At 35.7% G+C, this 16,604-nt stretch overlaps 1 protein-coding gene across 1 annotated transcript in view; it reads right to left on the bottom strand.

The window, feature by feature from the left end:
* Positions 1-15,145, bottom strand: part of LOC149210281 (internal alternative NAD(P)H-ubiquinone oxidoreductase A2, mitochondrial-like) — a 44,051-nt gene extending 28,906 nt beyond the window's left edge. The window contains exons 1-4 of the mRNA XM_089396670.1: positions 14,737-15,145; positions 13,056-13,199; positions 12,137-12,967; positions 9,256-9,475 (exon numbers count right to left, since the gene is read on the bottom strand). Of these exons, the coding sequence (XP_089252796.1) occupies positions 9,256-9,475; positions 12,137-12,676 (760 nt within the window). The 5' untranslated portion in view covers positions 12,677-12,967; positions 13,056-13,199; positions 14,737-15,145. The remainder of the gene's footprint in view (positions 1-9,255; positions 9,476-12,136; positions 12,968-13,055; positions 13,200-14,736) is intronic.
* Positions 15,146-16,604: the final 1,459 nt, after the last annotated feature.

Genomic DNA, 16,604 nt, shown 5'->3' with positions numbered 1-16,604 from the left:
TACTTTTAGGGTATGTTAGTGACTTCTTGTTGCTTCTAGATGCGTGTTTAAAGTTATAAAAGTGAATTTTTGCCCTAGTGTTGATATGCAGTTCATCAGGAAGTTTGAGGGATATGCAGTTCATGGTAATGTTAAATTCTTAAAGTAAAAGTGATATTCTCCTTTATTTTCCATTTTCATCCTTTTACTTAAATTTTTAACATTACCATGAAATGACTCAGGATGTTTGAGAGTGGTTTCACCCTCATTGGATTTCATATGGAGAATGTAGAATTTTAGATCTCACTCAAAATCCAGCAGACTTATTTGTTTTTCAGGATTTCAGGATTGGAGGGATTGCAATGTTTCCATTAGATTTTATCATGTACTAGGGTATGGAACTTGTATTTAAACAAGAGAACTAAGCCCTCTATGCAGGGGAAACTCCCAATAATCAAGATCATGTAGGGCACTAGGGTATGAAACGTGTATTTAATCAAGAGCACTAAGGTCGTTCGACTATGTAGGAGGAGACTCCCAATACAACAGTGGCCCTTCTAAAGAATGGGATGTGGATGCAGAAAATCCTGATTTGGATCTCTCTCTTGCAGCCTTATAGTCTTTATTGTACTTGCAGCCTCATATATTAATATAAATAAAGGCTGATTTTGAGATTTGGATATATAGTTGCTTTTGGATATTCCGATATTTTTATTTTCATTATGTGATCATTCATGAGTAAATGTGATGTAAATTAAATCTTAATGTTTAAGTGTAATAGATTATAATGTATCATTTATGCTTTATGATTGCACATATATATATATATATATATATATATATATATATATATATATATATATATATATATATTTAAATATTTTCAATATATATATATTTAAATATTTTCAATATATATATATATATATATATATATATAAATATTTTCAATATATATATATATATATATATATTCGCGTTTCCCCGTTTCCAAAATTTGGGGAGGTCGCGTTTCGTATCGCTTCCCGTTTCGGAAACTCGTACCCGTTTCCCCGTTTCGTGCAACTTAGTATATTTTCAACATTTTCCAAATATATTTTATTCATGAATGCCAATAATGATGAGATGGATTAGATTTTCAGGGACTCCCAAGACAAGGGAAATCAAGATCAAATTTTTTGTCAAAAACTAGTACATGTCCCAAGCCATCCATACGTCCATGAAAGATCATCAATGGACTAGTAGACCTAGCACTCTCCTAGCTCGGTAAAGACACTTTGGGACTAACCCCAAAGCATCTTGTTGATACAACTTAATTAATTTTCTTAACATTTGTCATCACATATAATTATGCCAATAGGCATGGTCTAGATTAGAATTAGGGTGCATGAATTTTGATTCTTTATTAAATAAAAGATTATGGATGGGGCTCAGATTTAATTGTGGGAGAATAGTCTTAGTCATATACACAATCCAAAGTGTGCTCTATATTGGAATTGGGGTGCATAAATTTTGATTCTTTATAAAATAAAAGATTATGTGTGGCTTAGATTTAATTGTGGGAGAATATTCTTAGTCGTATACACAATCCAATGGATGAAATTAAAGGAGTTTCAACAATTTCAAAACATTGAAACACCAAGAGTCCACACTATTAATATGTGTGGAATTCCAAAAACACTACTCTCCCCATTCATGTGTTTGCATTTGAATTCTCGATCAGAAAGCTTCGTTTTATTTATCATAAGTCCATTTGAGGAATGAACCATTTCATTGACAACATGCCGAGGGGGAGTCCTAAAGAAATGATTTGAAAACTTCAACTCTAAGTCTGTAAGCTCTTTCCATCTAGTTTTTGTCCCTGTGGAGCATCCAGTTTGGCATGCAAGGGTCTAGAAGGCTTCTTACAGCTACACAAGTTTCTAGGTTTGAAATTGATGTCATTAGGGTTTAGGTTTTTATAAATTAAACTAACATGTCTTTTAATTTCCAAAGCATGATCATCTGAGCTACCAATACATAGTCCAATAGAATGGAATGGGCTACGACAACACTACTAGGTATGGATTTCTTTGCAGATTGCAAAGCATTCAAGTATTTTTTGATAAAATTGATTTCAACAATAGTCCTGAATACAGGCATGGCCACAGTGTTGTTGCATTGGGTTAATATGAACAATGGTTGTTTCATATGTTGGCAATGTTGATAAAAGATGCGCTCATGTCAATTTTTTTAGATTAGTTGTTGCATTGGGTTAATATGAATAGTGGTTGTTTCATATGTTGGCAATGTTGATAGAAGATGCGCTCATGTCAATTTTTTTAATTAGTAGAGTACGAACTATGTTGGCAATGTTGATAGAAGATGCCCTCATGTCAATTTCTTAGATTAGTAGAGAGTATGAACCACAAAATAATCCCAATATCAACCTATCATTTATCAGTCACCAAATTTTTCCACTGGTGGACCAACTTGGATTCCTCACATTGTGTATTACTTTTGGAACCATACCACATCCATACAAGTCCAGGGATTTGGCTCTGGCTCTACTCAACAAAAATGGATAGATACTCAAAACATTATAAATCTCAACCTATCATTTATCATCTTCCAAATATTTCCACCGATGGGTCCAACTTGGATTTCTCACATTTTGCATCACTTTTGTATCCCCGATCGATAGACATTGAGCAATTTGGCACCTCTCAGAGGAGACATGGACAGAGATTCAAAGAAACTCTAAAACCTAGTAAACACAAAGAAGGCATGGAGAGACACGGATGTCTAACGTCGTACTATTCAACCACAATTGATGGCTGGAATTTGTTCAGCCACTTAAACCTAAATGAATTCATATAAATGGATAATGAATATTGAGGTTCAATCTCTAATTGATATGTGTCTATATCAACCACATTTATTAAACATTTATTAATGTGGTTGTGCTAGTATATTTTCAACATTTGCCAAATATATTTTATTCACAAATGCTAAGAATGATGAGATGGATTGGATTTTGAGGGACTCTTAAGGCAAGGGAAATCAAGATTTGTTTTTAAACCCACACAATTTCCAAGCCATCTATTAACAAAGTGCAAACTTTGAGCTCCCAAAGGTAACTATAACCTCAGGAGTATTTTCCATTATCTGAATTTATTATCTCAACATTTAGTTTATTTTTTAATCTTACCTGACAATGTTGAACTAATAGAGTAAGCCGGAATGACCAAGTATTATACATGATCTTGTACACCACCACGAAAATATACTTAGCTTGGGTAACATATGAAGACATAGAGACCATGCTCAGGAAGAAGGATGTTAGAATACAAAACAACGGGACCGAAAGGAGGGATGTTAAATAATATAAAGGAAATAGTTACCAAAAGATGGAACGTAATAAAATAACGAAGAGGTTTCAGTTTTTTGGCTTTCAAATTGAAGTATAAGCTCTACCATGGTAATATGCATTGGAACTTAATTCTAAATTCTATCATGCTAATGTGCAAAATAGATTGGCGACAAAGGTGGTCGAGGATATTGCACTTGTCCATCCTCATCCTTCCTGTGAGATGAGCTACCAAATTATATGATCAGAGCAATTTTTTAAGGTGAAACCCTTACCAGCACACCAGATTTTGTATGTGTAATATGAGACCCCCTTGTTAAGGTTTCACTCATGACAGCATATCTGCAGTCATGGAACTTATACATTACAGCTGAATCTCAAACACTTGTCAAAACTTTGGTTCTGCATAAACTGAAATGTTGAACAGAAAATTCAAGAGTGTACGCATTCTTCCTCTACTTTTGCATCTATAAGTTGTTTCAAGCTCCTGTCTTTGGGTGGAAATACATAGGTTCTCTCAGTTACTAGACTATTGAATTCCCACACTAGGGGCCATCCCAGTCCAAGCTCCTAGTCTTTGGGTGAGAATGGATAGGTTCCTGCACTTACTACACTATTGAGTTCCTGCCCTAGAGACTGGCCCATTTCTTTGAGTGAGCATGGGATGACCATCTGTCAATTTCAAAATATGTTTAGAACTCGACCTTAACCTAAAATTATACCAGAACTTGACAAAATGATTCACAAAATAACAATGTGTATAGAGGAGAAAATAGATAAGGGACAGAAACTTTGGGCTAGTTGTAATACTCATGATGTCCAAATCAGCCTACCATGGAGTGTTTCAAAGACTCTCAATCCCTACAGCCTTTCCACCATGCCTAATAAGTCTTTCTTCCTTTGACAATATTTCCTTGACTTTACCTGAAGCCAATGACATAGCTTCGTCTTCTCAAAATTAGTTTTATTTGGGATGCAGAATCATGATGTTTTATCTAATAGATTTAGGGCAATGTCAACCTTGATGAGATGGAGAATCCCCTTCATCTCTCCTCCCACAATGCTGCTAACTCTATCTTGCTGACTCTGTGTTGTCTCTGCTCCCTGTGAGAGGTGTTGCACCCTTGTTATCTGATTCTTCTCCACCAAGCTATAAATCTTAAACAAGATCTCAATGTTCATAGCATCTTTACATTTTATTATTAAGGGTTCCCATCCCTAATCGACACCAACATCAATCCTTTTATTTTATCATTTATGGTAAAGTGAAGTCTTTTCTTGTCGGAACCTCATAATGGTTTATGAGGGTTATAACCCACTTTGGATCTTGAACAATCCATGGAAATGCACCCGATTCAAGGCTATTTCATTTAGAATTTTTTTCTGAGTTGCTTGCACTTAAAGAATAACTTGTTCATATTTCTTCATCTGATTTGAATACCCACGGTTCTTATTTTAAGGTGCCACTTAAAATCTGGTAGTAGCAACTCAATAGGCAAACAAAAAGACATATCCTTGATGTAATGAAGCACTCCAAATTGATAATTTTCTTCACATTATTAAACCTTGAAGCCTCCAGAGAATGGTTCATCATTCTTATCCAGCTCTTCTTATTGGTATAACGTTGTAGATACTAACAGTTGTAGAGAAAGAGAGTTATAACGTTGTAGATAGTAGATACTAACAGTTGTCGAGAAAGAGTCATATTTGAATGATGAGTCACTTTTAGCCCCACAGAGTGACAATTGATGCTTGGCCTCAAAAAATATGTCATTGTAGATGCTAATAGTTGTAGAGGAAAAGAGGAATCCAACGATGAGTCACTTTTGTCCCCATAGAGTGGGGATCAACGGCTGGCCATCAAAAAATTAAGCACTAACTTTCATTTGAATGCACAAGATACACCATAACTCACAGTTGTAACTTTACAAAATTTATCTGCTTATTCAAGAAATTCGCTATTAGAAAAAGTCGCTATTAGAAAAAGTGTACCAAGGACAAGTGTTTCCTAAGGCATGGTGTCTTGCCTAGGAAAAAGTGTCCAACATGACCCCTTGATTTAACTTTATGAGAAACAAAGTTAAAATGACTTTAAAATGACTTTACGAAACTTTATGAGAAACAAAGTCATAAAGTGACTTTTTGGTCTAATTAATGAAAAAGGTGATGAGGCGATAAAGTGAGTTTATGAGTATTAAGTCTAAGTGAATTAAGTGGGTCAATGAGAGATTATATCGACCTTGTTCTCAATGGCGAAGATTAAATCTTAGCCATTGGATCTTATGTTTATGAGTATTAAGTCTAAGTGAATTAAGTGGGTCAATGAGAGATTATATCGACCTTGTTCTCAATGGCGAAGATTAAATCTTAGCCATTGGATCTTAGGTTTCCTTGTGAAAAGACAAAAAGTCAAGGGCAAGAGACACCAATTTCATTTCGTTTTCCTTCGCGAGCCTTGGAGAAAAGGAGAGAACACAAGAGGAGCTGAGCTGAAGAGAAAGAGAGCAGCAAACGGGATGAATTCCAAGGGAGAAAAATACAGCAGCAGAGGCACGAATTTCAAGAGTGAAATTGTACAGCAGAGGGCACAAATCCCAAGGTACAGCAGGTACAGCATGATTTTTCAAGCAGCTGGCATGAATTTCCAGGAAGCACACAAAAAAATCAAGGCAGGGTACAGTGCATTTATTGTGCTGTTTGTACTGCAGAAAAAAGGCACGAATTTTGAGGGCTGTGGCACAATGTGTGCATGCTTGTGTTTTATCTCAGCAAAAGCAAAAGTGAAAAAGAAGTAGATTTGGCAAAGTAGAGTAAGTCGTGTGTAATAATCCCATAGTAGGAACAATTATATAACAAGGATGCTTATGAAGTACTCCACACCCCATAGTAGGAACAATTATATAACAAGGATGCTTATGAAGTACTCCACACCCCAAAAGTTTTGCAATTGAAACGCTGGTTTTGGGGTGCAAATCCCCAGGTTGATTCATTAGCAAAACACAGTAGCATTCCCTTAATCCAGTAATGACTTAGAATATAAGAGCTTGAGTGCTTTGTGGGCTCCCTTGCCTGTGATTATTATCTTCGAAATGCCTTCTTAAGCTTAATAAATCACAGTACCATTTCCCTTACTAAGGATTTTGTTTCACATTATTATGACTACTTAGTTGTGGCTCTTCGCCAAAGATAACCCAATTGTAAAACATAATAAATATTTTCTAGTCAAAATTAAGAAAAGACAAAAAAAAAAAAAAAAAAACTTTACTACTAGAAAAAAGAAATGTTATGTGCTTGCAATTTCGTTATGCTTTCTGCAAAACGAATTCTTTCCTCCCTTGTAGTTATATGAGACCATCACAAAACGTTCTAGAATTAAATGTTCCCATCTAAAAAAAACGAATACTCTGATTCAAGTCTCAAATCTACATCAATGATTACCATCTTTATATCATATAGATGGTATTAAATTTGATTTGCAAGATTCAAATTCACATTCATGATTGTTCTCTTTAGAACTAATTAGTAATATTAGACTTGATTGTCAGAAAGAAAAACATTAAACAGAATGATGAATTCTAGCATTTGAAATACTAAAAACGGCCTCACTGATCCTCAGAAGAACAATAAATGAAACTGTGTGGGAATATTTGAACAAAGTATATATGACCAGTAATTCAGATATTGAATTGTAAGTAATAAGGTTTCAATAACAACACCCCAAATAAAGGGATGGCACAAATGGGATGGGAATCGTTCTGGATCCTGGAGGAAATCAAGAAAATATCTTTGAACAAAGTCTAGGGGTAGAGCATCAAACAATCAAGCAGAGGCATTGACTCTATTATTAGGGTTGAAGTTTCTCGATGAAAGTCATATCAAAAGATTTATTGCAATTGGGTATTTGACATTAGTTATAAGAATTGTTAAGATAATAAGGAAAAAAATCAAAGGTGTTGGATACTACCATATCCTAAGGGGACACAACCAAAAGGTAGATCAACTGGCCGATAATGCTGCTCAGCTGCACTGTGTCATCTTAAGAACAAAAAGTGGGACTTCAATTTCCCCAGCCTCCTCCACCTTAACTTTTAATCCAAAGTCATGTATTGGAGTTGCATGAGAAACCAGGGGCACATTCATCAGCATGGCCAATTTGACTATAACATGCAATGACCAAGGAGCATTACCTTCACAATACTGTCACACACACAGCATTTAATGTGGGGGCAGGATCATATATTGCACTTAAATTTGAGTTTAACCGCAAGTGACAAAATGGATTTGGCTTCAGATTTGAAATTTGGGGAATTTATGTGTATTATTGCTGTATGGTTCCTTGCCTGTTTCATCCTGGTCCAAAGTGGAGCTTTTCCTTTCACCTTGAATTGGGTCCTGGTTCTCTTTTGTGGGTTTTCGAGTTTCATTTCATGCATCCTGAATTGCTCAACTCTATTCAGTTGCTTTGTGGTCCCAGCTCACTCAACCCTATTTGGTTCATTAGTTCTGGTGCGGGTTGTTTCCTAGTTTAGCTTCCTAGAATTCATCTACTCCTAAAGCCTACGATGCCCCTTCCTCTCTGCGTGAGAAATCAAAGGGGTTGGTGGCTCAATCTTAAAGAGGGATAGTCTTCAGCTCTATTATCAATTACCTAGGGGATTTTTGGAAAGGGGTCAAATTATTGGTTATGATAGATTGTTAGCAGTGAGCAGTGGTAAGGAGTTTTACAAGTGTTATGCAGTTCCTTTAGAATGGACCATGAGGATCCTTGGAGATGCCCATTATGTAAGACCAATAATATTCAAAAAGCTCTGAGGAGGCAAGGAGATTTCATCACTAATAATAGAAATTCAATTTTCTCTATTACTGATAGGATGCATTCCTAGGAAGAAGCTAGAAACACTGAATATGCCTTCATTTGGAAACCTTACACAATCAAAAGAGGCAAATTGAAAATCTTCAAATTGAGTGTGTTGCTTTTCAACGATGGTTGAGTCTGGTCAACAATCCTATTTCACTGATCTCAAATACTAGGCTGTCAATTGGGTTTACTCTGGAGGAGGTCAATGAAGATGAGACTGTTCACCATCAGCTGCAGAATGTGGAAATGCTGGTTGTAGATCAGATACCTAACGGAATTTTGGAAAGGGGTGAAGTTAGTGGTTATGATAGATTGTTAGCAAAAAGCAGTGATGAGAGGTTTTGCAGGTGTTATCTAGTGCCTTTATAATGGACCATGATCATCCTAGGAAAAGCCCATTATGTGAAACCACTAATATTCACAGAGCTCTAAGGAGGCAAGAAGATTTCATCCCTAATAATAGGAATTAAATTTTCTCTAATACTGATAGGATGCATTCCCAGGAATTATCATTTCCGGAAGAAGCTAGAAACACTGAGTATGCCTTCATTTTGAAAACCTTACACACAATCAAAATAGACAAATTGAGTGCATTGCTCTCCAACAAATGGTTGAGAGTCTGGTCAAAAATCCTACTTACAGCCACCATACCTTGAGTTTATAACTTTACACAAGTAGTAGCTATCCAAAATCCTTTGCAAAGGATTGTTTTGTTTCTTTAGCCAGTAAACTCCAAATTTGGACAATTTTCAGGATGTCTTTTTGGATAGTTACTTTATTTTTGTATTATTATGCTGACCAGTGCAACTGCAGCAACTTTCTAATACAAAATATGGTTGTTCTTGTTAAAACAGAAAACACAACACTCCAAATAAGAGAATATTCAAACAACAAATAAATGTGTAAAAGAACTGGAATTTATAGTGTGTTTTCCCTATCTGAGATCCAACAATCCGACATCTAATTCCAATGGTGGACTGTTTTTATTTAGGTTGTCTCAGGGCTAATGTACAAGTGTAGCACCAAGTTTCTATTTAAACATAAAAATAGTTGATCATAGAAAACTCACCAGGTACTTCAGAAAGCATTAAGTTGAGTAAAAGCTTCCTACGAATCTCCTGTGCATGGTGAACTTCCCGAAGAAATATAGCATGCTCCTTAACCCCATGAATTCCAAAAGTGAGTGCATCAGCCCCCGATGCAATGACAAGTTTGTCATATGCAACCTTAAAACGCCAATTCTGCTGAGAGGTTGATACATTGTTATCCCCGACAGCCTCACAGTAAACCTGAATCCAAAACAATTTTCTTTTAGAAATAACTATTATCTTGCTTATTTTAGCAATTCAAGCTATATTCCAGTCCTACAAAGTCAATTATTTGACGACTGCTTCTCTAAAAACCACAAGCAATAAGCCAAGGAAACAAAAACATTCATATTCTTCACATATCAGGTCTGCAAGTAAAAGTGAAGATGAGAAAACATAGCCTCAAAAAGAGCTCTTTGGTGCCCTGTGCTCCAACAACATGCTTGCATTTGGAATCTGGATGTCTTCATTACAGAGAGTGCAAGGCTAACTCATTGTATGCTTTAAAAATTGTTTGCAGTTTCCTTCTATGCTTTAGCTTGGAGATGCTTTAGAGGCTTAGATACCACCTTACCTTGACATATTAAGCTTGGTGTATTACCAGTTCCATTGATGCATTGTGTTGATTCATGGACAATAGTTTTATTCGAGCTTGGAGATGCCTTAGAGGTTTAGGCGCTACTCTACCTTGGGAATCGAGATATGTTGAACTTTGTTTATTTACCAGTTCCATTGATGCTTTTTGTCGATTTATGGACATTAGAATTATTCAAATTTCTAAGATGTATCCTTCCTCTGTGTATTGCTCTTGTTGTAATGGATGATTTTCTATATTTTTTTCCAATTGAAGTGATTTGCATATAAAGATTATTTTAATGTACTGGAATCTTAATTTAATTAAAATGGTTTATCTGAAGAGACATTTAGTAGACGCTCCTAACTCTCCTTCAGAGGGCATTAACTACTCGGAACTTTCTCAAAGAAAAGTGCTGACGAAGCCGATAAAATGAATTGCATTATTCTATCAAGTCTCGCAGAACCATATTAAACAGAATAGAGTCGTAACCAAGTTGAGGAGACACCAAGAATATGATCTCAATCTAAAGTTAGAAGACCTTGCAAATTAAATAAAAACAGATTAGGAATTGCGGTAGGGCAGTGAACCTCCAATGCTTCAGACAAATGAGAGACCACAGCATTGACTGCCATTTTCACAGATAAACAAAAGACCACAGCATTGACTGCAATTTTCTCAAACCCATACCGATATATAGATCAATACAAGTCAAGGGATTAGCTGAACAAATGGCTGTCAATGTCGTTGGGCATTTGACTAGTTACGTGCCAGCAGGTGACCGGCTTGAATTCCCTTGGGTTGAAGACACTAATCTCTATGTTGACGTGTTTAGTGGGGACGACAAGCACAAATGTGGGGAGGGACACTTTTTGATTTCCCATATGTTTTCCTTGGAAATATATATATATATATATATATATATATATGTTTGTGTGTGTGAGAGAACATGACCATCAAATATTGTGGCTTGTACTTTCTCAAAGAAAAGTGCTGACGAAGCCGATAAAATGAATTGCATTATATATATATGTTTGTGTGTGTGTGAGAGAACATGACCATCAAATATTGTGGCTTGTACTTTCTCAAAGAAAAGTGCTGATGAAGCCGATAAAATGAATTGCATTATTCTATCGAGTCTCGCAGAACCATATTATAAACAGAATAGAGTCGTAACCAAGTTGAGGAGAGACCAAGAATATGATCTCAATCTAAAGTTAGAAGACCCTGCAAATTAAATAAAAACAGATTAGGAATTGCGGTAGGGCAGTGAACCTCCAATGCTTCAGACAAATGAGAGACCACAGCATTGACTGCCATTTTCTCAGATAAATAAAAGACCACAGCATTGACTGCAAATTTTCTCAAACCCATACCGATATATAGATCAATACAAGTCAAGGGATTAGCTGAACAAATGGCTGTCAATGTCGTTGGGCATTTGACTAGTTACGTGCCAGCAGGTGACCGGCTTGAATTCCCTTGGGTTGAAGACACTAATCTCTATGTTGACGTGTTTAGTGGGTACGATAAGCACAAATGTGGGGAGGGACACTTTTTGGTTTCCCATATGTTTTCCTTGGAAATATATATATATATGTGTGTGTCTTGGAAATATATATATGTGTGTGAGAGAGAACATGACCATCAAATATTGTGGCTTGCTCCAACTTCATGAAAAATAAAAGCAGTTTTTTTAGAATAAAATGAACCTGGAGAATTCCTGAATTTTTTCAGTTTTCAGATGAATTTAATTTTTTAGTGAATTCTTCATTTCTTTATTGTGCAATCTTCCTTTCCTGAATTTTCAGTTTTCGGAAGAATTGAAATTTTTTTGTGGATTCTTCATTAGTTAGTGTGTACTGTCCCTCTTCTCAGATTCTTCTTCGTTATTTTATCTTTGATTTCCAGGGCTCTTATTCATTTAATTAAGACTAATAAAAATATATTAACACCGATCAAACGTTATACTAGAAAAAGAACGCTAACCCCTCAAAACTTATGAATCAGTGTTTTATGTTGGATGCACTTTCAAGAGAGCATTTGACTCTAAATGTGGCAAAACGGACCAAAGAAAAAGGTGCAAAATCATCACTCCTGCAACTGGGACGTGTAGTGCACATGTTTGCATAATGTCTTTCAGATGAAGTACTATTTCAGCCTCCATTATGTATGTAGAAGACTAATTAGAACAAATGCATATAATGTTACTTAGATTCTACAGAAAATAGTTAGGATATCAATCATTGGAAGAAATGGAATTTTTCCGTTAGGGGGTTTAAACATACCTCGTGTTTTTGTTCATCTACGTTGGTGCACTTTCCGAGAAGAAAGTAAGAATTCGGGGACTTGGCCAGTGCAGGTTGAATTCTGCTAACTGGCTCTGCCACCGACCGAAATTCCAGAGTCCCAACGCACGTAGAAGCCAACAAGGGAGTGAAAACCATGTGATTACGTGGTGATATGCAGACAACATCGTACAGATTCGTATTCAGCCCTTTCATCAGACGACAACCGGCCCAGCCTGTGCCAATGACTACGACCCGAGCCTTCTCACCGGGCTTAGTCGGTTCCAAACCAGGTAAACACTCCACTTTATCCTGTACATCACTCCCACTGTGCTCCACCACGGGAACTCGCTCCGCCGAACCATAGCTGCTCTGCTGAGATGTAGAAATCCACCGACTAAGATTACTATTTAGCCGATTCTCTATCCTTGTATAAGTCCATAAATTGGTCTTAGAAGACTCGGAAATACACGGTACAGATAACAAGCGCGCTGAACGGGCTGACTGGAGTATCCTTCTTGAGAGCGGCAGCCACGCCATGGCAGTATTTTGTCAGAAACACTTTGTGTCTAATCCTTTCTAACTAGTGATTGACTTGAATATTTAATTTACAATCCATAAATGTTGCAAACCATAATTCGAAGTAGGACACACAATTCAGAGCGAATTTTTAACAAGCAGTCCGATTTTGAGCACCAGTCGCAAGAAATAAAACAGCAGATCTCAAAAACCAAACCGGAACAGAGCTCTTGTGTATCTTTTAAAGGAATGGCACAAAAGAAGTCGGTTGAGTGTTCTTGCAAGAACAAAGATTATTTTACCGCTCTGCTGCTGCAAAACAACAGAAAAAAAGGGTGACTGTCTGTATGTGACAAACAATTATACGAAGTTATTTCACAGCGTTGGTTTAGGAAAATGCCTGGATTAAGCGTTGACTGTTCAAGCTGACGGCTTCTTCTTCTTTCCGGGTGTGGTGCAACTAAGAACGATTACAAACGTACAAAATCAGTGCTCTGAGGCCGTTACTTATGTTTTCTCAAATGACTGAGAGGCCGCTTCTGACCTTCGTTTTGTTGAAAACACAGCACAGAGATACACGATAATTAGACATAAACGTCAATGCGTTTCTGCGATTGCATAACGGAAGCATCATTCAAGAAAGAGAGACCGAAAAACCGGTCGCCGACATAAGCTGTGCGAATATCCGAAAAAATATTGATTCATTGAATGAAGATAAAAATATAGACATTTAATTCAATCAACAACATTAGCAGCTGACACAAATCCGCAGAATAGGGTGAGAATTTACCATATGCCACCATCAAATATCCAGTTTCTTAAACACAACTCACGACTACACGGGAAATCTTACATTTTCCTAAATGCAGGCTGTCAAAAAATACCGACAAAGGCGCGAAAGATTCCAACTCATTTCAAAAAGAAAAATTTATATCAAACAAAATATTTGAAGAAAAGAGGTCAAAGACAAAGACAGCCGCGCGTCCTGAGTCGGTAATACACTAAAAATTTATCAAAAACCACCATCAAACAGGTAGTTTCTTAAACAAAAATCACTACCTTATTAACCCTACATTTTCTCAAATGCAGGGTGCATCAGAACAAAACGCAAAAGGACCGACAAAACCGCTAAAGATTGGGAGTCATTAAGAAGCTATTTAGACTTAAAAAGGTATACACACACGAAGAACAGAGTTCAAAGAAATCCGTTTCTATGCTTCCTAAGAATAGATTTCAGGCAGCAATTTTTCAGTTGTGACGAATTTAAATTATTCTTATTCTCGGAGAAATAGAAACGTGAAGACGGGCAAAACCGTACCTAATCAAACAGTCGGAAATTTCGAAATATAAATACGTTGAGGAAAAGCTATGGAAGCACTATTGTAAAATCACTTATTCATTTTGGCTTCGGGGACTTCAATAAACCAAATAAGCTCGGCTGTACCAAATGATTCAGAAATCTATTCTCAAATTTTAAAACTCCACTCTGAACTTTTAAAACTCCACACAATATTAGTAAAAGTAAACAATGATGACCAAAATATACTCGTTTTTCTTCAGTTCCTTGAAAGATGCCCAATAGCGTTCTTCCAATTGTGGCGACTTAAAATTTCCCATAGAAATAGAAACGTAAGACAGGCACCGCAGACCTAATCAAACACACAATTTAAAATGCAAAAAGGTTCAGAAAAGAAATGAAAAACATTTCTGTAACACCATTTATTCACTTCGCTTCAGAGGGTTCCATAAATGAAACAAGCCCGGCAATAACAAAAACAGAGCCGCCTGAATCTCCTCCAAGCATTAAACTCCGAGATCTTATATTTTCTAAAAGCGTTTCTTGACGGATGGATCATTCACTGCTTTCGGTAGCAAATGCTTCAGAAATCAGCTCTCAAAATTTAAATTATTACACAATAACATCAAATATAGGCAATCATAAACAAACATACTAGATGTTCTTCAATTTTCTTTGAAGAAACCCTCAAACTATGCGTTACTGTCCGAAAGCATCAATTGTGGCCTCGTATTATAAATTTCCGACCATCAAGCAAACATAATTAATAAGCATCAAAACTTACTGAGCCTTTCTGGGATCGCTTCAAAGACAGGTTCGAATTCAATGCCAAAGAAGAGAAATCTTCGAAACAGGCACATAAGGATTCAAAAACGATCCCGCATAACCTGCCATACTCCCTCCACTGCCCTGCAGATATAGATGCACGGTTTCAATGTTCAACCTTAACGGTGACGATATTTACGCTTGGCCGTCCACTCCTCCGCGTTATTAGACATGCTGCCCCTTCGGAGCTACGGCGTTTTATGACCTAGGTGCGTGCAGACAGCCTGGCAGTATGACACGTGAGCTGACACATGTGCAAAGGTCCTGTGACAGGTAATGCGGCACGTGGACTGCCTGCCGAGTTTGCTTGTTCCCAAAGGAAAATTGTTCCCTATTTTTCGGAATACCTAATTCTCAAAATATCAGTAGCAGGACCTGATTGCCCAAAATGTGGGAATCTTCGGCATGTCTGTTGGTAGCTGAGGCACATGATCGTAGTTTCCGCACACGAGGACTAGGGTTTTTCCATACTTGGAGGGTTTTTCCATGATTTCTGTTGCAATCACTATACAAATGGAGATTGACCACCCAGGGGCCAGAATATACCATGACCATTTCAAAACCCATATTTTCTTTTAAATTTCTCCCAATCAAAGGTGTATGCTTAGCTGTATGGTTTAAATTCCGTAGTTTTTATTTAATTATCAAATACCCATCATTTTAAAATTTGATGTTTATTCAATTTTTTAAACTTGAGTTTACAATTATCAATATTCGTTTATATATATAAATTTATTTATATTCATTTATATATATAATTTTAATATTTTATAAAGGAGTTGTTTTTATGTGATTTTATGGGTGCGGGAATTCGGCAGAAAAATTTGAGCTGAAATCTTCATTTGTGTTATTTAAATTGGTTTTTTGACTATATATATGGATTCAACACCCTCAAAAACCTCTAAGGCACTTTGATTGTGCAGGGGTTACCAAACTTATGATTTCAATAAATTTTTTGCCGGATTTTAGAGGAATTAGACTAGAAAACCCATGGGAAAAGCTTCCAAAAAGTTACCAAACTTATGATTTCAATAAAAAAAAAATTGCCGGATTTTAGAGGAATTAGACTAAAAAACCCACAGGAAAAGCTTCCAAAAAGTCGGACTAAAGACAACTCATTTTATAAATAAGCAATTTTAAATATTATTGAGAAAATAAAAGAAATTATCTATTTTAGTTATTGAGATTACAAAATAAATATCAAATAATGTCACGCTTACAATATAACATTTAGATATAAGCAAAGAAAAACTTATAGTATTGAGATTTTAAGTTAAATATATATTTCTTAATAAAAAAATTTCGGAAAAAAATCACATTGAGAATATTTCGTCCATGCAGGTTTCGAACTAGTTAGTGTGGTTCATCTTCAGGGCAAATGAAGAGGCATATCTCAGAAGTAAGTTAAATAAGGGGAAAAGTCAAGAACGACTAAATTTAACTAGGGAGGGAAAATTATTTAATATAATACTTTATATATTTACATATAATAAATTAACTAAATGACTATCTTTGACGGGGGAATTAATTGGACATATTTAAATAATTAATAATTAATAATTTAGTTTGTTTAATTAATTATTTAATTTATTAACTTATTCAGTCCTTATTATTTATTAATATTATTCAATTTATTTAAATGATTATCCTACCTAAAACAAACAATTAAATAAAACTACATAAAATAAATAAATAAACTAAATGAAAATAAAAATAAATAAATAATGAAAGGGATAAATTAAGATAAAATAATACAATAATTTTTTTTAATCAAAATAAAAACATAAAAGAGATTCTAAAATAAACACAAAATTGCTCATGGTGGGT

This window comes from Pinus tabuliformis, chromosome 1_2 (genome assembly GCF_031772625.1).
Source record: "Pinus tabuliformis cultivar Carrire ecotype Pingquan chromosome 1_2, CPIR1, whole genome shotgun sequence".
Classification (NCBI taxonomy): Eukaryota; Viridiplantae; Streptophyta; class Pinopsida; order Pinales; family Pinaceae; genus Pinus; species Pinus tabuliformis.
This window is presented reverse-complemented; position numbering and strand designations above follow the sequence as displayed.